Source organism: Petaurus breviceps, unplaced genomic scaffold, assembly GCF_028583685.1.
Source record: "Petaurus breviceps papuanus isolate PSGF00001 unplaced genomic scaffold, PetGlider_PUasm1.0 77, whole genome shotgun sequence".
Classification (NCBI taxonomy): Eukaryota; Metazoa; Chordata; class Mammalia; order Diprotodontia; family Petauridae; genus Petaurus; species Petaurus breviceps.
Genome location: NW_027186492.1, coordinates 183212 through 208360, shown reverse-complemented (window position 1 = coordinate 208360; position 25149 = coordinate 183212). Strand labels below are relative to the sequence as shown.

Here is a 25149-nt window from a genome sequence, read left to right as displayed (position 1 = left end):
ACAAAAAGGTGCTACAAATATTTTTGTATGTGTGGGTCCTTTTGTTTCTTTGATCTTTAGAGGATACAGGCCTAATAATGGTATTTCTAGGTCAAAGTAATGTTTGAGGCATAGTTTCAAACTGCTTTCTGGAATGGCTGGACCAATGTATGGCTCCATCAGCAGTGCAACCATATAGCCTCATTGGATTGCTCTGAGATTTCAAACGATACAACATTTTTCAGGAGCACTCTATAGGCCACAAAGCAATATACAAGGGAGTTATTGATATTACTGTTATAAATAGTTTTATTATACAGAAGCAAGTTTCAGGCCTGCTTCCTCCTGGTCTCAGAGTATCACTTCCCATGGTTTATGAAAAGATCATACAGGATCTCTGGGCCTCAGGTTTCCTAACCCTAAATCCAAACTATTCCAGGATATCAATTGTAGCAGCCAAGAGTTGGTAAAGGCCTAATCCCAGCAGGTTTATTTTTGAAAAGCCCCCAAAATTGGCATTATTCTTGTTCAGTTGTTTCCAGTTATGTCCAACTCTCCATGATCCCATTTGGGGTTTTCCTGGCACAGATACTGGAGTGGTTTGTCATTTCCTTCTCCAGACCATTTGACAGATAAGGAAACTGAGACAAACAGGGTTAAGTGACTTGCCCAGAGTCATGTAGCTAATAAGGGTCTGAGACCAGGTTTGAACTCAGAAAGATGAGGCTTCCTGACTCTGAACCTGGCATTATACCACCTAGCTGCCCAAGAGCCGGCATCAGGCAGATTAAATCTCCTGTCCTGATGCCCAGCCTCTCCCTTTGGCAGAAGCTAACATTTATGTGCCCAGTTGCTGCCTTGCTGGATCCTGTTCTTTTCAGGAGGTAGTATGGTATGGTGCAGAAAGAGGGCCAGAGGTGGAATCGGTGAGTTGGAATCTCTCACTTACCCTTAAGCAAGCCATTTAAGCCCTCTGAGTCTCAATTTTCTTATCTGTCGATGGAGGAGTCGGACCAGGATCATAAATTTAGAGCTGGAAAGGATTTCAGAGACCATCTAGTTTAACTCATTTATTTTCCAGAAAAGAAAACCGAGGCTCGGGGAGGCTGAAGAACTTTCCCAAAGTCCCACAGGAGCAGGATTTGAACCCTGACTCCAGAGTCAGTACTCCTTCCGCCATATCCTACTGCCTCCCATCGAGTAGACTAGAATAGATTAGTCCTGTGCAATTTCCTTCAGCTTGAAATCTCTGATCCTGCCTAGAGACCCGGGAGCCTCCCCCTGGCAAGAAAGCGGGTGGGTCAGCTTGGAGCTTGTGTGTGTGTGTGTGTGTGTGTGTGTGTGTGTGTGTGTGTGTGTTGGAGGTGGGGAAAGCCTCCCTCTGGATACGTTGGGAAATGGCAACATTGATCCGTCTTCACATATCAGCATATGTGTCCATCTGGAATGTACTTGACGGTATATATTAGTGTGATTGACTCAACAGAAAACAATCAAGAATACATTTGAGTTTATAACATTAAGTTGCATCAACCGTGAACTTATTACATGTCACAGCGGAACCAGGAAGAGCATTCATTGGAATACTGGGAAAGTCTGAAAGGATAGTAGCAAGTATGCCAAGGGTGGGAGAATCGGGAGGGAGAGCAGGCAGGGAGTTTAACAAAGATCGAGTTAGGGCTGGGGTGGTTAGAGGAAAGGGAACAGTTAAGCAGGTGCTGGGAAAAAGAGGCGAAGATGGCAAAGGCACTCTTCTTCAACTAGTAACAAAACAATGTTGTCACAACTGGCAGGTTTCCAGTGGGGATTTTTGTATGTGGGTGTGAAGGTGAACTAGGGGTTAGCTTCATTCAGTAGACACCCTTGCTATAACATTATCTGCTAACCATTCATTTCTGGGTCACCTCCTACCTTTTCAGGACAAAGAAACAAGGGGCTACGTACATCCCCATTAGCCAGGATTTAAGATCTGAGGGAACTCCTGGTTGGATGTGCCTCTTTCCCCATAGCACTAAGGTTGGAAGACCTTTTAATAACAAATAAGGAGAAAGTTCACAACTTTATCAGATCATAGTTTTAGAATTCTAAGAGACCTTGGAAGTCAATCAGATGAGGAAACTAAGACCCAGAGAGATCAAATCATTTGCCCAGAAGACAGCTAGTAAGTGTCTGAGATGAGATCTTCCTCCCTTCCAGCCCAATGTACAGCTCATTGTACCCTGCTGTCTTTCTACCATCTACCTGATAGGGTTACTGAAGCCATTCTTCAGCCCTAAAACTAAACTAAAAGCTAAAGTTTGGTACTCAGAAATTGAATTGAAAGAAGCTGGAGAAAAACACGGTGCAAGGAAGAGGCTGATCCCATGGTGTTGACAGAGAGGAAAAGACTTCTTTTGCCTGAAGAAAAAAACAAAAGCAAAAAACTATGTGAGGGGGAGGGGGTGACAGGGAAGGGAAGAGAGAAGTGCTCCATAAACCATGTCATTTCAGAAAAAAAAAAAACAAAATAAAGATTTAAGAAATGGACTTTTTCAGGAGGAAGTGTTAAAAAGTAACTTTTGAGAAATAGAAGTCCTGTGGAAAGGACATTTTTGAAAATACAGATATGGCAAATCCATTCAGCATCTAAAGTGAATAAGCTTCAAGTAATCTCCAGGGGTCTTGTCTGCTTCTTGCTATAGCAGGAAAAACTCGATTCTGACAGGTGCTTCTAGAGGAAAAAGGCAGTGGGTAGAAGTGAGATATTAAATGTGTTGAAGCACCATAGATGATTACAGAGGTGAAGGGAGTGGGGCAGAGTGAAGAACTGCCACAACTGTCTTAACTTTCTTGTGATTCTTTCTGGTCCCTGCTGTGCCCATCTCTCGAATCCCCAGTTTTACCTTCACTCTGCCTGGCCAGAGCTGGTTTCCTTCTCCTAATTAAATTCTGAAAAATCTCCTCTTCTCATGTGCCTGGGGTCCCTCATCAGTGACCTAATAATCATCATTTGTGGCTCCTGACTTAACTGCCTGGTGCTTTTGCTACCCTCTGGCCTGCTGAACTTGAGGAGTAGATAGGTCTGGGGAATCCTGGTTTCCAGCTGTAATGGTTTCACATACCTGGTAACTAAGTGCATTCTTTTGAGTCAATAAACCAAGAACTAATTGTTTGCACGTGCTGATTTGATAGTTAAGATGTTATTTTCTACTCAGAAAAAAAGGGGGGGGAGGGCAGTTAGGTGGCACAGTGAGTAGAACACCAGCCCTGAAGTCAGGAAGACATCAGTTCAAATTCGGCCTCAGATATTTGACAGTCTTCCTCCAAAAAAAAAAAATAGCCCAACCATCTTGAAGATCACTTTTAATTTTCCCTGCAATGAATGAGATATGCCAATCAAATGCATCCTACCGGGACACTGGATTTACCCTTCATTGAAGCTCTTGTAACACATTCTTCATTCTTTCTCCTCAGGAAATAAATACTCTGAAAGGAGAGAATGAAGTTCTAAGAACTGAACTAAGGTTTGCTCAGAAGAAGATTGAATCTCTCCGGCTTGAAAGAAGCAACAACCATGTCCTGAGCCACAGGGAACGTCAAGACTGCTCCTAGCCCTGAAGCTAGGAGAGCATAGGAGCGTCATGGGCAAGGAGAGACCTCAACTTTCTCCAGAGCTGCCAAACACAAGGGAATGGGGAAAATGTTGGGATTCAGAGAGAGGTACTCTAAACTATACGCTCTCTTTTCAACCCAAAAAATTGTACATCAAAAATACACCCTCATTCCTTTTCCTATTCATTTGAGGAGGAAGTATGTTCTCAATGGGGTATTATCCAGAGATTTTCTCCTCCCCTTCTAGCTGAAAAAAAAAAAAAAAAGCTAGACAACATATGTCAGCACCCAGTACAATACACATCTTCTTCCACCAAAACTCTTCCCAACAGCTCCAATGCCAGTTCAGAGGAGTTGAAAGCCTGGCTATGGGATCTTGACAAGGCTCACAACCCTCGTCTTGAAACACTGCTCTTATGACCTCAAATGCTCTCTACATCCTTCAAACTAAATTCTAAACTCAATCTTAAGAAGACTCTTTTTAAAAATTCTCTTCCCTGTGGGAGAGAAGCTACTTTACCTAAGAACAGGATTCATTTCCCCCCACCCATTCAATTTGTTTCAAGTCTGCAACAATTCTCTTTCCATCAGAGATGAGGAAAATAATCTGTTAGTCTGTCAGCAGACTAGCCTGGTCCTACACCTCCCTCTTCCATTCCTGACACCCTTAATTTCAGTGAGCCATTGTGGCTCATCTCAACACCATTATCCCATGTCTTTGGAGAAGACTGGCCAACCATTCTTTCCATAGGTTTCCCAGTAGAGTGGCCATTCTCCTCCTGCCCCCTTCCAAATCTTACTTCTTCCTCCATCCCTAGACATTTCTACCTGAAAGTGAACTCATTTGTCCTCATTTTAAAAGCCTCTTAACAAAATATCAGTATGTGCAATTGGGAGTTTATCTTATCATCTCAACTATTTATTTGGTCTGTATGATCCTAATCAGAACAGAGATAGTGTCTTCAAACTCCATGACTGCCCATTTGTATAACAGTTTAACATTCACAAAGCACAATACATATTATATAGAAAGCATATTCATTTCTTTTAGAATATAAATGTTAGAGCTATCAGAACCCCAAAAACCATCTTTTCCAGTCCTTTAATTTTCGGAGATAAAAAATAAGGCTTAGATAGAGAAGTGCCTTTTTCAGGATCACAGCTTATAAATGGTCAAGTTGTAACCAAAATTGGCTTTCTTGTAGGGTTCTTCCCATTATACCATACTAGACAACTCTGCAGGACAGGTAGCATAAGAAGTATTACCTACATTTTACAGTTAAAGAAATGGAATCTCTTTCTCTAAGGTCATATACCTAGTAAAGTGGTAGGGCCAAATATTATAACTTCTAAGACCCCTGCTATCAAATTAAGAACCTGGTAATCTATTACCCTATCATATGGCTTAAGCATCAGTGGTAGCTGAAATAAATACAATAACATTGTCTCCAAGCACGTATTTTTGCATTTGATAAGAGCATGCATTGAAGATGGCACAGCCAACAAACACTTTGGTACATGGATTTACATCGTACTGTAGCTAGAAAATGTTTTTTTTTTTAAACCTCTTCTGTTCTGCAATTAATTTCTAATTCAAGGAAACCTTCGAAAGTTCAGCTAGTCATGACAAAATTCCTTTCTTTTCATTTCAATGTATGTGTTTTGGAGAAGATTATACCCTCTTGTTAGTGAAACTGTTTGAGGTATAAGCTAATTAGACAAGTAGTTTCAATAATAGCTGACATTGTAAATATGTATACATTGTATATAGAAAATATTGTGCCTGCATGTGGGCTGAGGTTTTTCTCTTTCCGGTGTAAAAAATGTGAATGTGAAACATGTACAATTTTTGGACATTCCTACATTAATCCCAAACACATCAAGGTATTCTGGTCAGAAAATAGGAAACATCTTGCACACAGATTTATATTATCATGTTACATTTTCATGCAAAGTATGGTAAGATAAATTTTTATTAGTTGTAACAAAATTTAGATAATTTGTCCACAATCTTGGAATTTTGCATAATTCAACTTCATTAATCTGGCTTATCTAAACAAGAGTTTGCAAATTCCTATTTGAGCTCCCTTTCACTCCACCAAATGAGAATTTGGTTTATCTTTCATCTTGGGTTGTCTTTCATTTTTAAACTTTGAATATTCAGCTTTCCCAACGATACCCTCACTAGCCAGAACTAAAATTTCCAGATGACCCCATTTATTTGGGCACTGGAAAGTTAATTGAATGAAGGGAACTAATTTACCACAAATTTTCCCAGAACCACCAAGCCTGCAGGGGTTTGGGTTTTGTTTTGTTTTGTCACAAACACCCCTTTAGCAGTTTGGCTAAGCCAAAAGATCCATTCTTGGAAAAATGTTTTAAATTTTATAAAATGACAAAGGAAACCAACTAAATTGAAATAGTTAAGCAAAATATTTTTAAAAATTAAGTTAACAGACCTCAGGTTAAGATCTCTGTACAAAGGGTTCAGTGAACAGAGCTTGGCAGGCTTCAAACCTTATGAAGACGTGGAAGTCACAGGACTGACGTGAAACAATTTGGTCAATACCTGCTTTACCGTGACTTAACCACCTTGGGTCTTGTGTGCTTATTATAAATGTCTGTTCACAGAAGTGTCACTATTAGTAGGCAGTCTCATTGCTCATTGGTACGGAACACCTTAGTTGTCATTTGTAAACCTGTCCAAAGTTGTATAATGTAAAAGAACTGACAGAAAAAATCAACTGTACAGATTGTAAAGTCTTTTGATACCTAATGTAAGTTTTCTGTTTAATATTTATATGATAAAAAATATTAGGACCATCATCACGTGTCATTTCTTTTAACAACAAACATAAAATCTTCACTTTAGACTTTTCAATTGCCTAAAACTACTGGAATATTGAATTATGACTTTTAAGAAATGGCCAAGTATCCAAGCACATAATTCACTAATTAACAACTGACTGAGAAACTGAAGAGTGGTCACACATGGGTTAAAACACTAGTTCTATATTCTGTCATTTTGTTGGTATGGGTGCTTCCCCCCCAGTCGTCAAGCTTTTATTTACTATATACCAGGCCCTGTGCTAAGTTTGGAACAGATGACAATCTATATCTAAAATTAGGACGTAGTCTTTAGAAATTGATGTGTTGAGTTAACCCCCTGACATCAAAGGTGATGAGCCTCTCCAAACGTAGCTAGTCCCAATTACCACTGAATTACACTGAGTACACTGAATCACCAATCCAGGGCCATTTTTGAAACCTTTCTTTAGCTTGGTAGGACCAAAGTTTGTACTTCACTGGCCTAGGCTTGGAGAACCCAATATTACTGAATGAACAAAATTAATAACTCACTCCAAAACTGAGTTGATTTACCTAGAGTGGACTGCAGGCCCGAAAAGGGATGTCTCTGGAGGTTTGGTCCAGAGGATGCTGATTCAGTAGGATGGAGGGCCAAGGTATGTGAGATCGATGACTGGACGAGATGTGATGCAGTCTGGAGAAGAGTTTTGTCCACCCTCAAAAATTAGGGCAGCTCAGCCTCAAAGTAAACCTTCAAAACTGGGTGAATTAACTTAGTGGAATATTGTTTAGGTCAGGTCTATAGGATGTGTTTTTAGGGAGGAAAAGCACATAAGATGACAAGATGTCACCAGAATAGGGCTTTAGTGGAGTTATAATTTTATACCTCTAATGCCATAGCTTCAGTCCAACAAACTTAAATGGGAGTCGAAGAGATTAAGGGTAAGATATAAAGGGCAAAACACTTTACCAGGACTTGGGAATATTAGAGGTTAAAGGTACAACTTCATTTTGGTTTTGTGCAACAGGTGTTTAATGAAATGATTGGGCAGGATTTGCTAATGACATCAATCCCCCTTTTCCTTCCAAATGCAGCTTAACTACACTAGTAAAAGGTTACCTCCCTCTAAAGTCTTTAGTCCAATCACTCATATTTATACTTACTCTGAACAGACATACTTAATAAGCTGGGAATTTAACATCCCCAAAAACCCATTAGAGTTGGAATGGACCTTAAGAGATTATTTAATCAAAGCCTGTCATTTCACACAGATAAGGAAAGCCCCAAAGGAATGAATGACTTGCCCACAGGAGTAAGCCAAGTACCAAATAAGACATGCTTCCCTTCACCCTAGGAAGGTTTGGATACTGAGATCTAAATTAGTCTCAACACAATTTTATGCTCTCCCAGACAGACAAACCTCAGAGAAATGAAGTCGTTTTAAAGCTATTTGGGGGGGGAGGGGGGCGGGGAGGAGGGATAGCATTATTCAAAGCAACTCTGAATTTTGAAGTTATTTTTATTTTTTCAAGTGTTCCTTTCTGATTTACTCAGGGTAAGTAAACAACCATTTGGTACAGAGGAATTTGTCAGATTCTATATAAACAACACAGGAGAAACTTAAAACAGTATTTTATTCAGTGTTCACAGCTGCTACTAAAAGGTGTTTTCTTAAATAAGGAAAGGATTTTTTCTATTGTCACAAATGAGAACTTGAGTGTTTCTGTCCATTAAATGTAAACATACAAAAAATACCCTAAACAAATACTCACAAATAACGATCAAAAAAATTCTACATTTTCCTTTCCTCTGGAAAGTATCTTGTCCCAGAGTTGGCTTGAAAATACATTTTCAAGACTGCAGCATACAAATTATCCCCTTTTCTGATGTTATCACATTTCCTTAGGATTTTTACCCCATGGCTTCTTTTGAAAAATTGGTCAACAAGCAATCACATCACTTCTCTGGTTAACAATACATGTTTACAAATCTATTGAATCAGACAGACTTAAAAGTTGTTTTGCATATGCTGGGACACCGGTTCTACAACCTGCCTGAGAAATATTTGGGTAGCCCAAACCCATTTCTAGGAGAGATCCATCATTCCCCATTTGCTCCCTGAATATAAGGGACTGCCCCAGAACACTTTACAAAATTATTTCACTAATGTTCACATATTTGTGAAGCAAGTAGCAGGGTGTCATCATCCCCATATGATACATGGAAATTTCTAAGAGATGGAACATTTGCTCTTCCCCTCAAATCCTCCAGGAAACCAGGTGCCAAGATTAGAACTCTGGATTCCAGATTCCCAGGCCACTGTTCTAATCATCAATGCAGAGGTGCTGAGCTTGCTTCCTGGTTAAGCTATCCCAACATACTACCTCACCTAACCAATATAGAAAACAAACAAATGAGACCTTTCCTTCAGAAAGTGGCACTACCCATAAAACCAATTCAGTCCATTTGTGGTGAGTCTACCACATGCAATCTAATTTTTGGCCAGATTTAACATTAAAAAATCAACAGATAAAGTAATGTGGCCTAGAGGCTCAGCCCAATTTTTCACTTTAAAATGTGACAGACAGCTGGGCTTGTCTTTATATATATTCTAAGACTAACAGTGGGGCAAAAATGATTATTTTCTTTGAAGACTTGTTCCCTTTCCCTCAAAGAAAGGTATTTCATACTTTTATGAACAGACAGTACATATAACATTGATTTAAGATAATTTTCACTTCAACTTTGTTTTGTGAGATAAGAACATTCTAAAGATTTTAAATTCAAATCAGAAAATTATTTTAAAATGCTAGGGAGGAATTTTATGGAGAGAAAAAAAAAACCTGCTATTTTTTCTTATGTACAAATAGGTTTGGACTACAGAGAAGGAATCCTAGCAAAAATATAGATGAATGGAGTCCCTCCTGTAGAGAGAAAGCAAAACTAGATAAGAGCATTTTAGACCTCTTGACTACTTATTCCCAGGCAAAAAAAAAAGGGGGGGGGGAGGAGGGGGAATTAACAAATACAAAGGATGTACAAAAAATACTGATGAAACCAACAATCTATAGTTTCATGGGAAGTGGGGTCAGTTCTATGAAACAAACTTAAATAAAATAAAGGTACTTTAGAGTCTAAGCTCTGACCAAGAAAATACCAAAATGCTTCCCTTCCCATGTTCTAAGATTAGTGGTAATAAATATTTACATTTTTAAAAAATTTTTTGTTTTATTTTCTCATCATCATTTAAAAAAAAAAAACAACTGCAACATGCTCAAGGATACACAGAGTATAGAGACCACTTCCCTTAAGAGATCAAAATCCAATATAAAAACAATGCTCTTATGTATTAACCAGATTCAATAGTGATGGTATCAGGTGACCTAAAGGGTGAATACTTCATAGAGCATATTCAAATCTGTTATTTAAAATACTATGCCTAAAAGTACCGAACACATACTTCTACTAGAAAACTGGTATCATCTAATTTATCTCTAATGGAATTTTTAGTATCTCCGATATCCACCACCACCACCCCCTCCTCCTCCATATGGATCTCCATAACCTCCTCTCCCACCATAACCCCCTCTCCCACCATAGCCCCCTCTCCCACCATAATCTCCTCTTCCACCATAATCTCCTCTCCCTTGAAAACCCCCACCTCTACCCCCACTACCCCCACCCCCACCCCAACCCCCACCTCCTCCTCCTCCTCCTCCACCACCCCCACCTCCTCTTCCACCTCCACCTCCTCCCCAACCACCCCGGCCACCCCCACCCCCACCTCCTCTTCCACCTCCACCTCCACCCCAGCCACCCCTCCCTCCGCCTTCTTGTCTCTTCTGCCAAGGAGGCATTTCAGGAGGCGGTGGTTCAATTTCAGTTGGCCTTCCTCCTCTGTCTGGAACTCTTCCCATCAGCACCTGCAATGTGTAGTGAAAAAAAAGAAAAAATTAAACTTCTAAAGTATTCAAATATCCTAGAAGTTTTGTTTTAATATAAAAATAAAATAAAAAATATTTAAGATGTTGATTATTCTGAAACTTAAAGCAATATAAATTAATAACACTATTCACACAAGTATTGACTTGATATGAATGTGGTTTTATCTCTAACTTGTGAAACAGAACAATTGGGGTGAAGGTCTCCATTATTTAAGATATTTTGTCAAGGAGAATATCTCCCATTACTCAATATTCTCTGCTTATTTCCTTACATTTCAAATATGTTTAACTGTCTTCCAAAATTGAGGAATCTTACATATATGTTCCTCAAATAAAGGAGTTTGAATTGATTTCATTTCACAACCAAAAGCAAAAAACATTTCATGGGACTTTTGGTTATTGGTTATCATAAACAAAAACCATCTATGATAAGCACCAACAAAAAGATAACCATGAAGATAAATGAAGCTTATGGGCCAACATCTATGATAAAGAATGAAGAAGAGGTAGAAAAGAATTCATAAGAGGGACCAAGTGAACAGATAAACTGATAGTCAGTGACTTCTACATGATAGACACAAGGAAGGTTGTTGAAAACTGTTAGAAAATATGGTTCAAGATTAAGAAACAAAAGAGACCAAATGCTTATAAACTACCTGAAAGTCTCATACCTTGTATCATAAAAACTTCAAAAATAGAGTCTAAAGGACAAACTTGGTTAGCAATGAAAGTCACTACAAAAAATGAAGTGAACTCTATCTTAACAGACAAGAAATTACTTTTTATAAATGCAAGAGCCATTTTATAATCAGCTATTAGTGACAGTGGAACCATTCAAAGGAGACATAAAAACACCAATCTCTAACCAATGTGCTATACATGAAGAATTGGAAATGGAACTAAAAACACTAAAAACCAGCTAGATTAGATCAAACACAAAGAGTAGAAATCCATGCTGGAGATTACAATTCTGAAAGCACTGAGAAGGATCAATTTTCAAAACATCTGAAAGAGGCAAAGATATCAATCAGAAAAAAATTCACAGTATTACTCCCCCAAAAAGGTGATTAAGAGGACTTCATTAACTACAGATCTATATGATCACTTTCTTATCTCTATAAAAGCTTTGAGAATACACATTCAAGAGTATCTGTATAGAAAACAAGGTTTATATACATAGATAAAGATAAGAGAAAGGTAACAGAAAGGTTTTTATAAATGATTTTTAAAAGCAGACCACAATTTTACAATTATAGAACTGACTTTAAAATGTGGAAAGCCCACTTTTTTTGTTTATTAAAAAGTCTGATTCAGGACAGCAAATGTAACCTGAATAGCAGTTCCCTCAACAAGTGTTCCCCATGCATATGTCAAGATCCTACAAGATTCCTAGACAGATACAACCATAGAGATAATTTTGTTCAAATATTTTCTATTACTATCAAGCAAGGCATAAAACAGGAAGATTTTGTTCACCATTCACAAGAGATAAGTCTAATAATTCATACAGAAAAAAAAATCAACAAGGAATGCCTATTGTCCAGGTCAACGATACCCAGGTTGGATGGGTAGCCCTCTGAAATGGTCCACCAATGTATGTGTGTGTATATATGTATGTGTGTGTGTGTATGTATATATGTATATATCCTAGATAGAACTGCAAAAGGATAATGAACTGCATTGAGAACCAGAGAAAGGTAGAAAGCGGGCAGGACTGTACTAGGGAAATGTCACCGTCCTTTCAACAATTCCAAACTCTCTTGACAAAAGAAGACAATCTTTCTGATAATCTGCAAATATTAATCCATGAATGAAAACTGCCGGTGACCCCAAACAACAACAGAATTAAGATGGGCTGCAACATAATGACAATGGTGACTTTCACAAAAGAACTGTCAGGTCCCTTGAACATAGTAGGTGCTTGTTGATTAATTAGTAAGATTTATCATCCAAGAAATATATGATTAGAAAAAGAAGAGGGCAGGTCAGAAAATAAGAATGGTCACAGATGGAAAGAGACAATTCTAGTGCTTTTCTGATAACAGAATAGTCATAGTCAATAAACATTTATTAAGTACTTACTATGTATGTGTCAGGCACTGTGTTAAGCACAGGATTTACAAAGTGTTTTACAAACATTTTATTTTACCCTCACAACAATCCTGAGAGGTAGGTGCTATTAACTTCATTTTTTAGATGAGGAAACTGAGGCAGACAGAAGTTAAGTGACTTAACCACAGCCACACAACTAGCAGGTGTCTAAGGCTCAACTTGAACTCAGGTCTTTCTGATGCCAAGTCCAGCACTCTATGTCCTGGGTTACCTAGCTGCCTCTACATGGAGTACAGAGAATGATGGAAGACACCCCTGCCCCGGCTTGCTGGGTAGATCCTATAATGAGAATTTGTGGGAAAACATGGACTTGAACTGCATAGAATAAGAACACATGGGTAAGTTATGACCTGCATCATGGAAACGATGAGAACAAATGCACTAAAATGATAAAGTAAAAAGAGCAATCTGTACAGCTGACAGCTGTCCCTCAGATCCCTCTCCTTGGCTCTCTCCTCTTCTCTTCTCTCTCTCTCTTCTCCTCTTGTTCTAGTATGTCTTTAATTATCACCTTTATGCATGAAAGTTCAAAATCTCGTTCGCAAAATCCAAACTTTTTCCCCGAGCTGTTTCTATATTTCCAATGCCTGTCAGGCATCTCTACCTAGAATGCACCACTAACACTTCAAAATTAACTTGTTTAAAAACTAAACTATCTTTTCTCCAAAGGATGTCTCTCCCCGTAACTTGTCTATCATGGAAACACCATCTGTCCAGGCAGAAGGCCTCGTAACCTCTGAGTCAACTTTGACTCTTCACTATCCTTTACCATGATATTCAATTAACTGCCAAATCCTGATAATCCTGTCTCCTGAATCTTCCCCTCCTTTCTATTCCCTAGCTAAATTCAGGCTTTATTTCTTCTTTCCTAAAACTAAAATAAAATCCTCCTAACTAGTCTTCCTGCCTTCATCCTAATCCCTCTCCCAAACCACACACTGTCACAATGCTATTTCTAATTATTGCTCTGATCATGGCACTCTTCTACTTACAAACGTCATCAGCTCCCCACTGACTAAAGCCTAATGTGACATTCCAGGCCTTCTACAATGTAGTTCCAAACTTCCTAAGCAGGCATATCTCCCTTTATACTGTATTACAGTAAGTCTGCATTAATCTCTGTCCCATTCTTATCCTATCCTATTCTATCTCCATACTTTTACTCATATTACACATCCTGTAATCGTGTCTCTTCCCGACTACATCTACTAAAGTCTTCCCCTTCTTTCAAAGCCCAAATGAGGTACCGCCTCTTCAGCAATGACGTTCCTAACAATCCCAACCTACTCCTAGTTGAAAGTCTCAGGATCTGAGAGTTGGAAGAAACCTCAGAAAGCTACTAACTGCATCCTATACCTAACAAAGAATTCTCTTTATAATGTACATAAAGGGCTAACTATCATCAGCTTGAAGAATCCCCTGGACCCCATGCAGTCCATTCTACTTTTTACTAGCTCAGATTTTTAATAAGTTTTACCTTAGGAAAAAAACCTAAATTAACCTCTTTGCAGCTATTATGCTGCCCTCAAGTCATCTCTTCCTCAAGCTAAATATTCCCACTACTACCAATCCTCATCTGTAAGGCATAGTGTCTAGTGCATGGCAAGTGACTTCTCCCACCTCCAATTTCTCAAAATATTTTGCCTAGGTGTTTACTACACACTAGTCACTGTAATGGAAATGCAAATTTAAAGATCTTCCCTGCCCCTAGGCTAAAGTGCACCAGGAGCCTGGGGTGGGAGGCTTGTTTTTCAGTAGATACTTCTTGATTGGCCAGTGAGTCAATAAGGTTGTTACATTCTCTGAGCCAGGAGAAGGCTATATAAGCCCTGATGTGTAGCTTTGTTTTGGGGGCTCACTTTGAGAAGTGTTCTGTGATTTGATCTGGATTCTGGGAAGCCGTTGTCCAGAGCCCCCCCGGCTTTGAAAAACCCAGATGTTGAAACCCAGATGTTGAATGGGTATGGATGTAATGGCTGGACAGTTTGGAAAGCTGCCTACTTGATCTGTTTCTGTCTTGATAATTCTGCCTGTATACTTTGAAGTTCAGGGTGCTGACCTTTTTCCCCTGAACAAGGTAAATGATATATGGTCTGACTGATTAAAGTAAGCTTGTTAACCCATTTTGAGTTGCTTTCCTTTATCAAAGCAGATCCAAGAACCTGTATGGGCAGCAAACCCTGAGGACATGCTTGGGGTGCTTGCTGCTACAGTCACGCTGTTCATTGTATCACATTTATTTATGTATATCTTGCCTATCAAATTACAATCTCCTTAAAAGCAGGACCTTTATCCTATTTACCACTATACTTCTAGCCAATAGCACAGAGGCTTGGCTTAATATATAATGAAATTATATAAAAGAATTACAGAATATTTAAAGTAGTTAACTTTGGCTGAATCGCGATAATGAATTCAATTCAAGACATTTATTAAGGCACTTACTATACACAGAGCACTCTAGGAACTGGGGGAGACATACAAAATTTAGATGAGAATCCTGTCTTTATGGTTTAGCAAGTGTAAATGAAAGAAAGTCCTAGCACCGATCACTAAAAACAAACAAAAGATCCATTTAGTTATTACAGAACAGTTCCTGATGTCTATGGATATAATCACATCAGAAAAACAAATAGAGCAGCAATCAAGATTACTTACAATCTTACCTCTTAGCCTTTGCCTACATCTACAATAATTTCTCTCCTCCTTTCCTCCATATAACATATACATATGTGTGTGTATCTTTGATTTCTCTGTGAAGACTACCTTGACCAGTCTAACGTATGAAACATTTGTTTGCTACCTGATATGCGCTGCCTGAATGTGTTAATTATCTTTTTAATGTGTATTTACCTTGTCTTCTCCTAGACTTTAAATTCATTGAGGGCAAGGCCCCTATCTTGTTAGCCCTTGTATCCCCCACAGTTCTTAAAACAGTGCCTTACATGCCTTATACATGGCAAACATAAAAATATTTGTTGAAACATAAAGAAATTCTAACCATAAGAAATTATTTAAATAGCAAAAGCAAAGCCTGAATCAGAAAAAGAAGGAATAAATTTATATCAATTTCTTCTTTTCCACTGGGAAACATATCACCAATAATAAGAAATGTTAAAGAAAAACAAATTATGATAATTTCATTTTTGATTTAGCCATGAGGGTAGTTAAAAACTGAACTGTTTTAACCAAAAATAATTTCAAAATTAATTTATTTCAAAATTTTAAATTATTTTAAAACTTATATAATAATCATTAACAAAAAAATCTTAAATAAAAAATATGCCTTAGCAATAATTTCTTTTTTTTAATTTTAATTGGTTATTATATTATAATTGATTTTTTTTTTGCTTTTTTGGGGGGGAGGGCAGTTGAGGTTAAGTGACTTGCCCAAGGTCACACTTCTAGTTTTTAGCAGTAATTTCTTAAAGAATCATTTTCTTGTATCAATTAGCTTTAAAAAAAAAACAAACAAAATCTCCATTGTGAATTCATTAAGAAATAAATGCTCACGTAATTATGCTTATGACAATGTCTATAAATTGTTAGTCATGAGACAATTCAATAAATGCTAAACTATTATAAAAATAACTGTTTCCTTGACTATAATTCCAAAAGAATGGAAAAGAGTTGCTATCATCACACCCCAATCCCTTAGGGAGAGAGGGAAGAAGGCCATAACTAAAAAACAACTCTTTACTTATACACAAATGATCAGAAAACATCTCTAACCAAGCATAGGTGTGCTGAAGCACTTTCTTTTCCAGAGCCAAAAGTGGGCTCCAAATAAAGGAAAGAAAAAAATCTGTAAACATAACCAATGGACAAAAACTTCCTTCAAACACCTACTGTCCGGATTTTACACTCAGTCAACCTCAGCCGAAAAGCAAACCTTATTGATTGCACATGTGGTCTTCTCCCGGGTAGAACCACTGCTTGTTCTAATAATCTTGGACAGATCTTCACGAGCAGCAAGAAGATGGGCCAGTGTAATTGTTGTTTTTGGTGACAAAGCATAACGCTTAGGCTGGTATATTCTTGCTATGTCATCTGTTTTTACCTAAATGACAAAAGTTAAAAAAAAAAAGTCAACCAAAGCAAAATAATTCAAATAAAAGATAAGAAAAAGAAAATTTATATTAAGGGAAATGGAAAAAAAAAGTAGAAACACACTTGGGAACAATTAAAGCTGAGCTAAATCAAGAAGTGCTAAAGAAAAAATACAACCCAGGCGGCTCGGTGGCGCAGTGAATAGAGCACCGGCCCTGGAGTCAGGAGGACCTGAGTTCAAATCCAGCCTCAGACACTTAACACTTACTGGCTGTGTGACCTTGGGCAAGTCACTGAACCTCCATTGCCCTGCCCTCCCCCCCTCCAAAAAGCTTTAAAAAAAAGAATAAGAAGAAGAAAAAACACAACCAAAATAAAGGGTTTCATTTCCAAAGACCTTAAGAGATTTAGCCCAATAAATAGCATGGTCAGAAAATGTCAGCTAGAAAGGATTATAACAGATGCTTCTTGATCCCACCCAGAACTTTCTACTGCAATATACTGTTATATCAATGCTGAATATTATTCGTACATATTAGAAAACTTTACATGGCAATAAAAAAAAACAACAAAAAGAAACTCTCTAAAATGCAATTATACAACCCAGTTATTCAAGTCATCAAGAACCTATCATGGGCAAGGCACTGTGTAAACACTGGAGATTCAATGGTAAAAGCCAAATAGACCTGCCTTCAAAGAGCTTACATTCTAAAAGAAGTATATAAAACCTACAAAGATAAAGTAAGAAACTAACAACTGTGGCTACAGGGATGTGCCAAGTCTCAGCAGAAGGCAAGCATTCTAAGAGGCAGACAGGAGGTGAGGCTCTGGCAGCACCATTCACTCAAGGAAGGTGAACAGACTATAAAAAGGCACAAAGGTGGGAGATGGAATATCAAGTTTAAAGAATAACTATTAAATTACTTTGGCTGGAGAATAGAGTAAGTAAATTATAAGAATACTATGAAAAAAATATGGAAATGTAGGCTGGTGGTTTAATAAAAATAGTAACTAATATTTATAAGACTTAAGGTTTAAAGAACACTATTACAATTATCTTATTTGAAACTTACAACAATCCTGGGAAGGTAACATAATCATCCCCATTCTACAGATGCAAAAACTGAGGCAGGCAGAGGTTTAAGAAACTTGCCAAAGTATCTAAGACACAACTGGTATCTGGGACTGGATTTGAACTCAGAGCTTCCTAACTCCAGGTGTAACACTCTATTATACCATCTAGCTCTCTCAATGTTAACTTGTGGTGGGCTTCAAATAATCTCTGTTTTGTACTTTATCATTGAAGCAATAGCAAACCAAGATTTTTAAGCTAGGGAGTGACATGGGCAGGTTCAAAGAAGAATGGCAAAAATAAACTTTGTTATCTTGCTACTAAAAATTCTTTTAAAAATTCTTAATGAAGGACTATTACTGATGTTATTGGGAATGAAGTGAAAGTATTGGCAAAAAAAATGGGCATTAAGTACAGAGAATTTAAAATAGCCATTATTTGTATTCTTTAATTATTGCACTGCAAAGACACATGCTCTATAAATTTAAAAAAAAAAAAAAGGTCTTAAACACAAACTGAGTTGTGCTAGGCTTGAATATTCCTCAACAATTCCTTCACCTGAACTACCTGGCAGGCAGTCAATAAATATTTATTAAGTGACTACTACCAGGCACATTCAGAAGCCTCAGTTCTACCTCTGGTCCATGGCCAAGCATTAGTGAGTGGACTCCATAGGGCTGACTTCCAAACTTTGTGTAATTTTTATTGAAGCTCTTGAACCTGAGAATTACTTAGAAACTGATTCCACTTTTTAAAAAGAAGAAAATTACATGTAAGATACAAAATAATGTTAAGGATGTGGGAACCAAGCTATCTTTTTTCAAAAAGGATCATGATCATTATATTATTTTACACAGGTTCTACTATTATTTTTTACAATTATGAGTATACGTAAAGATTTGGTGCATTTGTTCATTGAAAATGGAATTTTCATATTTTTAACCATATATTACAGAATTTAAAAATGAATTACAAATGCCATCAAATTTCCTTAGCAATATTTAGATTGGAGAGACCATTTCTTAAGTGTTTACTATGTGCCAAGGCATTGTGCAAAGTAAAAGAGATACAAATGGAAATGGAGAGGAAGGGAGATTACAGTCCAGGCAGGGGAAGGAAGCTATCCAGGAGGAAAGACCCAAAGAATTTAATTTTAAGGGAAGTGAGGCTTGGCTGAGGCATCTCCTGAAATACTGGTCCAGGCAGATAGATACCAAACAGAACAGGGAGACCTCAGGGAAGTGGTATCTCCAGAATGGTGAAGAAGACTGTGGCGCTAGTTACTTCCACAAAATTTCCCTGGTCAAACAGATCTGATTTTCTTTGCTTTTGAATCTAGTTTAGATTTTATATCTGGTTGTAAAGCAGAATGTTTTATCTTTTCATTATGATTGTGCATTTTTCCTTAATATTAAATTTTTTTCCATTTTATATTCAACAAAACAAAATTTGACACTGTCCATGTCTAAAAATATGTCTCAATCTGCACTGTGAGCTCACCTTATCTATCAGGAGGTGGATCACATGTTTGGAATCACAGCTGGTCATGTAAATGACCAAGTTCCTTAAATCTTTCATAGCTGTTTGTCTTTACAATATTGTTGGTGCTGTATAAATTGTTTTCTTTTATTTATTCACTTCACTCTGTGTACATCCATTAAAGTTTTATCAGGTTTCTCTAAAACTAAAGCATTCTTGATTCTTACAGCACAACAGTATTCAATCAGATTCCTATACCATGATTTGTTTAGCCAGTCCACAACTGATGAGCTTGCAATTCTTTGCTACCACAAAAAGAGCTGCTATAAATGTGATCTGTTTTGAGGTAAGATTTTGTACCCACTTGTGCCAAGTTGCTAATTCTCTAACCAATCCTTTTTCCCACAGCACTAATTTCTTTACCCAATTTTTTTTTCTCATACATTCTTCTTCATTTATAAAAACATTTTTTAAACTTTTAAATTCTTGCTTCACCTCTCCCAGGTTTTCTAAATGAATTTTGTGCCCAATCTGTGTTTTTCTTTGAGACATTTCTACAGATATTTTGGAGTCATTTTCTTCTGGATTTGTGTCTTGAATGGTCCTGTTACCATAATGACTCTATGATAGAATTATTTTTTGTTTGCTCATTCTTCCAGTCTATTTCCTGACTTCAGATTTTATTGCCATGGTCAGGCTCTGTGTACTTCTGGAGTGAATATCTGGGTTAAACTTGTGTCTTCTTGGATCCTGCTGTTGCTTTCCTGGGATGTTGAGTATTGTGTTATTCCAGGATCTTAGGGACAACATGGGCTGGTGACCTGCAAGTCTTAAGTGTTCCCAAAATGGTTTGTTCTAGGGTGAAAGGTCTGACTGTAGCCCTCTGGGTCTGAAGTCTGCAAATTCCTGACTTGGGTTTAGGTATGAACACCACACCTGCGGGTTTGTCTCTTTTAGAGCTCCATTAAAATCTTTCTGGACTCAGCCACCATCAGATTCAGAGTGATAAAACTATAGGCTCCCCTTTGTTCTGGGATTCTTGCCTTGGTTACTCTGCTGTGGACTTCAGATTGGTCTGGAAGCTGGAACTGAGACCCCACTCTGTTCCTGACAGAAGTTAGTGACGTAGCTATTGCTTGCTTCTATTTGCTCTGTACACAACCTAGGGCTTATAACAACTCTTCACCACAGAACTCTACCCCTAAGGTACAGTTCTCCTTAGTCCACCCGACATCTAAGACCTAGAAGTAGATTGTGAGCAACAAGCTGCCAATTGGTACCTGTCCTTGTACCCTGAATAAGGTCAGGACCTCGTGTATGGGTCTGGGGCCTCTTCTTGACCTCGTACAAAACCTCTATCATCTTCCAGTTTCTGTACTGATAGGCTCTTTATACCACTCCTAGCTAGACCCCATTTCCCAATGTCTGTAGACATGTCTATCATCTTTATGCTGAACCAAGCTGGAAAAATGAGTTACCATGATTTTCCCCCCTGATCTCCTGACAAGAACTTGACCAACTGTGTTTTCTAGATCTTTTTGAAGTAGTTGTGGTGGAGAGAATGACTATATTTTCTGCTAGTCTGCCATCTTAAGTTCCAGTATTTCTGATTTTCCCCTGCCTAGTCTATTCCACTGATCTCCTCTATTTTTAAATAAATAACAAATGGCCTATTGACTGCTACATTGTAACTCAGTCTGTGTCTGGAATTCCTATTCAACCTTCATTTCTACTTTTTTTTTCAATATTTCCCCTGATATTCTAGATCTTTTGTTTCTCCAAATGAACTGTTATTTTATCAACATATGCAAAGCATCCCTTTAATAGTTTGATTTGTATGGCATTAAAACTATAAGGTAACATTAGCAATATTGCAGTGTTCCCTCTTTCCCTCAGGAACAGACGCTCTCTTCCTCTCTAGATGACTGCATCCCAGCACCAGCTCTCCTTATCTTCTAGTTACTCTACCTTTCCTTTGTGGTCGCTGGACAGAATAACTGCCTACCACCTCTTGCAGAGTAAGGAAGGGTTCAAGTGGAGTCACTGCATGGGGCAACTGGGGAGGGACGCCCATACCTGGACCTTTAAACACAGCTCATGAGATTGTTTGTATTGCCTGCACCTGGAATACAAAGTATGTTTGGAGGAGGGTAAAGGGGAAATACAGTCTCTTAAGACTTTGTTCTCAGGGGCGGCCAGGTGGCTCCACGAGTACAAACACCAGCTCCAGTGTCGGGATGACCTGGGGTTCAAATCTGGGCTCAGATACTTAGCACCACACCCAGAAATAACTGGCCGTGTAACCTTGAGCAAGCTACTTAACCCCAATTGCTTTAAAAAAAAAAAAAGATTTTGTTCTCCAAAGTTATTTAATGAGATTGTGAGATTGTTACACTGTGTAGCACGGGGGAGGCAGAGAGATGCAATAACAAAAATGCTGGATTTTTAAAAGGAGTTAGGTGTGAATCCTGGCTCTGCTTAGTACTCATGACCATGGCCAAGTCACTTAAGTCCTCTACAATCAGGAGGCATCTTTTTTTAATGTATGGATTCATCTTTAGTTATTGTATCTCACATATATTCATCTCACATTTTTAAATTTTTTTAAAATTTAGGTTTTTAGTTTTGAAAAGGATGAAGAAAACAATTACCTCAAAATGTGATCCTCATTAGGATTTAAGAATCTGGCTAATGGGTGAATACTCAAGCAATTTTGTTAGCCCATAAATGCAATTAACATATATTTACATGAGACTGCTTAGAGAACTGTTACAGGCTACCACCTACAGGGCACACTTAAAAAAGCATCCTTACCTTGGCTCTATCAGACCATCCAAAGGACTGAACTGTAACATCTAATCGCTTCATTAACATCCGCCGCCGGCATTCATATTCACAGCAGAGAGCATCATTGATCCTTTCCAATTGTTCCTAAAATATTTAAATAATAAAAATGACCAGTAACAAGAAATTGTAAGAAACAATTCTGGACTGATTCATCTCATTTTATGACCCACTTAATGTCCTTCTCTAATGCCATCACATAAGCTCTGAAGATAAATCATTTAAATAAATAGTACATAAAGCATACTGGCTCTGGGGTCTGAGGATTTGGGCTCCAAACCCCCCACTCATGCATATGGCCTGTATAAACATGAGGAGTCACTTATCCCCCCTGGGTCTTATGTTCCTTATTTGTGAAATGAGATTAGACTAGATGGCCCTGAGGTCCCTTACAGGTCTAGATTTATGACCTCATAACCTAAGTACTGTGCAAACTTTTTCTTTTCACTGGTGTTAAATCTATCTTTGGTCAAACATCTTAAGTCATGTAAAAACTTGCTTTCTATGCAACCTACAGAAGAGAGGAAAGCATATTTTGCTTGTGTTCATATAATGTAGTATCAGTATTATCACTTTAGGAGCTATAAAAATGTTTCAAGGAAAAGTTATTTTAACTAACAACTGACATTATGAATAATAATCCACCACTCCACAGTCTCTCAATTTATGTTTTACTCACCAAAGTCGTATAAACAAAAGCAACACTTTAAAATTTGGGTGACTATTTGGAAAATTAAATCATATGTACTTATTTAATTACATAAACTCAAGAGGAAAGGATTTTACCGCCTGTTCTGGACTTAAATCCGTTTTCAGCAATGGTTTTCCTATGTGGTTATTTTGAACTTTTGAGAGAATATCCTTCATCTGAAATATACAAAAACAGGTTTATTGTAAAACTCATAATAATCTTGTTTCTTATTCAAGATTTTCTTCTGAAAAATTAGACAAGTTTAATGAAATGTAAAATTAAATATTATATAACCAGAGGAGCATTATCAAGGTACTTTTAGATGTTATGAAAATGTATCACTGTAATATAAGTACTTCCTTCAAAGAAATGCTAATTTATTTGAAGACTTCAGGCTGTAGTTTCCTCCATAATTAAAACATATCATTTATATACAGAACTACAGAAATGTCTTTTAAGGGGATAGACTACAGGTTGTGTATAAAATTCTGACGTTTTAAGAATTATCATTAATTTTGGATTTTTAATTTTTTAAAATCACATACTAACCATTTTGTATAGTACTTTATTCCCCATGTTTTACAGAAATTTTTGACAGGTAATTTTTCTCCCCCTCATTAAACATAATTCACATACATCAAACATTCACCTTTCACATTTCAATAAGATAAATACAAACTTTAACCACACAGGGGAGCCCTGCACATGAAGTATAGTCTTTCTGCTTATAAGTTAACTGTTTTGCCTTGGTCACTGAACACACATTAGATTTTTGTTTTCAAAACTACTGAAATGCCAAAGAGTTCTTATAGCCACTGATTCAAACTATGGGGTGTAGTTTGGCAAACAGGAAATTAGGAACTCATTTTTCCTTTAACAACACTGGGGTTACATAGCAATCATAATTCACAATGAAGAAAAAAGGCTTTGACAAATGAGAGCCTCTGCAGAGTTCGACCTCCTTTTAATCGTAGACATTTAACAATCTAAAAGAAATGTTAGTTTCAAAGCCGTAAGAAATGTTTACAGCTAGATACCCAGTTGGAAGGTACCAGGGAAGAAAGTGGTCCAATTATACAAATTATCACTGGAATGAATGAATACTATCCTTTGCATAGCTTCACATTTTGTAGTTACTCCTACTCTGAGAGGAGAAAACTACCACCCATTCTTATCTCATAATATCACAGCAAACTAAAACTGCTAAATTGAAAGGGACCACAGCACACCTACTTAGCTTCCTATAATTAACTAATGTTGGTTTGGTTCTCCATAAGAATTCAATCATGACTTATAATTAACACACACTTTAGACCCAAGTTTGATTTAAATGTTGTAAAGCACTGTAGTTTCTGTTTATTAAAGAACAAGCAGCAACTGTGGCATATTAATACTCAGATATAAAGGCTGCACTTTACAGTCACTCTCAAATCAATCAACAAGCCTACATTGAGTCTACCATGTGACAGGCACTGGGTACATGGGTACCAATGACAAAAGTGAAACAGTTCCTGCCCTCAAGAAGTTTACATTCTATAGGGAGAGACCACATAGATGTACATATGAAATATGTACAAAGCTAATTAATTATTAATCAATTGATTAAATCCAAGGTGATTTTTTAAGGTAGTCACTGGCAGTTAAGGAGAGGAGAACAGCAATGGTTTCACGTAAAAGATGGCACTAATTCACTGAACAAACTGAAGCCATTTGACAAGATCTCTCCCTTCTTCTATCCCCCTCATCTCACATTATTCAGATGAATTCTCCCACTATTTCCTCTATCTCATATGAAGAGGTAGGTGGCCTTTCTCCTTGCCAATGACAACACTTTTACATGCAGCCTCAATCCCATTCCATCTTGTCTTTTCCAAAATACTGTTCTTCTCAATCACCCCTACACTCTCACTAATTTTCAGTCTCACTCTTATGTACTGGCTACTTCCCTACTGCCTACAAGTACATCCATGTTCCCCATCTTCAAAAATCCCTTTCTTGATCCAGTCACCCCCACTAGTTATTGTCTCTTCCCTTCTAAGACTAAATTCCTAAAGGGGGTCATCTACCATTGGTGGCTACACCGCCACCCTTCTTGCTCTCTGCAGTCTGCATTCCACTCAATATTCCACGGAAACTACTTTTTCCAAAGGGACAAATGCTCTTTTAATTGCCAGATTCAATGGCCTTCTCTTAATCTTCCTCTTTCTTGGTATCTGTAGACCCTCTGACACTGTCACTGCCCTCTTCTCCCTGACTCTTTCTTTCTCTAGAGCTTCATGGCCCTGCTCTTTCCTTGTTATCCTACCTGTTCAAGTCAAGCCAATGAATGTTTATCAAGTGTCTGTTATGTGCCAGGCACTGTGTTAAACTCTGGGAATACAAACAAAGGCAAAAAACATGCTCTTGATAAACTCATAATAAAATAGGAGAGAGACAACATGAAAGCAACTACACACGGGCAGGATAAATTGAGGGTATCTCCACCAAGGGACAGCACAAAGATTAAGGAAAAGCTTCTTCTAGAAGGTGGGACTTGAAGGAAGCCAAGAGAAGGAGCTGAGGAGGGAAAGGCATAAAG

General features: G+C 37.8%; 2 protein-coding genes across 2 annotated transcripts in view; one reads left to right on the top strand and one right to left on the bottom strand.

Moving 5' to 3' along the window:
• The window catches only part of RASGRP1 (RAS guanyl releasing protein 1), a 119528-nt gene extending 113132 nt beyond the window's left edge, over positions 1-6396 (top strand). Inside the window, exon 17 of the mRNA XM_069105718.1 lies at positions 3433-6396. Within this exon, the coding sequence (XP_068961819.1) occupies positions 3433-3570 (138 nt within the window). The 3' untranslated portion in view covers positions 3571-6396. The remainder of the gene's footprint in view (positions 1-3432) is intronic.
• Positions 6397-7880: 1484 nt separating this feature from the next.
• FAM98B (family with sequence similarity 98 member B) overlaps positions 7881-25149 on the bottom strand; it is a 36904-nt gene continuing 19635 nt past the window's right edge. The window contains exons 5-8 of the mRNA XM_069105717.1: positions 22667-22747; positions 21851-21967; positions 16328-16495; positions 7881-10302 (exon numbers count right to left, since the gene is read on the bottom strand). Of these exons, the coding sequence (XP_068961818.1) occupies positions 9886-10302; positions 16328-16495; positions 21851-21967; positions 22667-22747 (783 nt within the window). The 3' untranslated portion in view covers positions 7881-9885. The remainder of the gene's footprint in view (positions 10303-16327; positions 16496-21850; positions 21968-22666; positions 22748-25149) is intronic.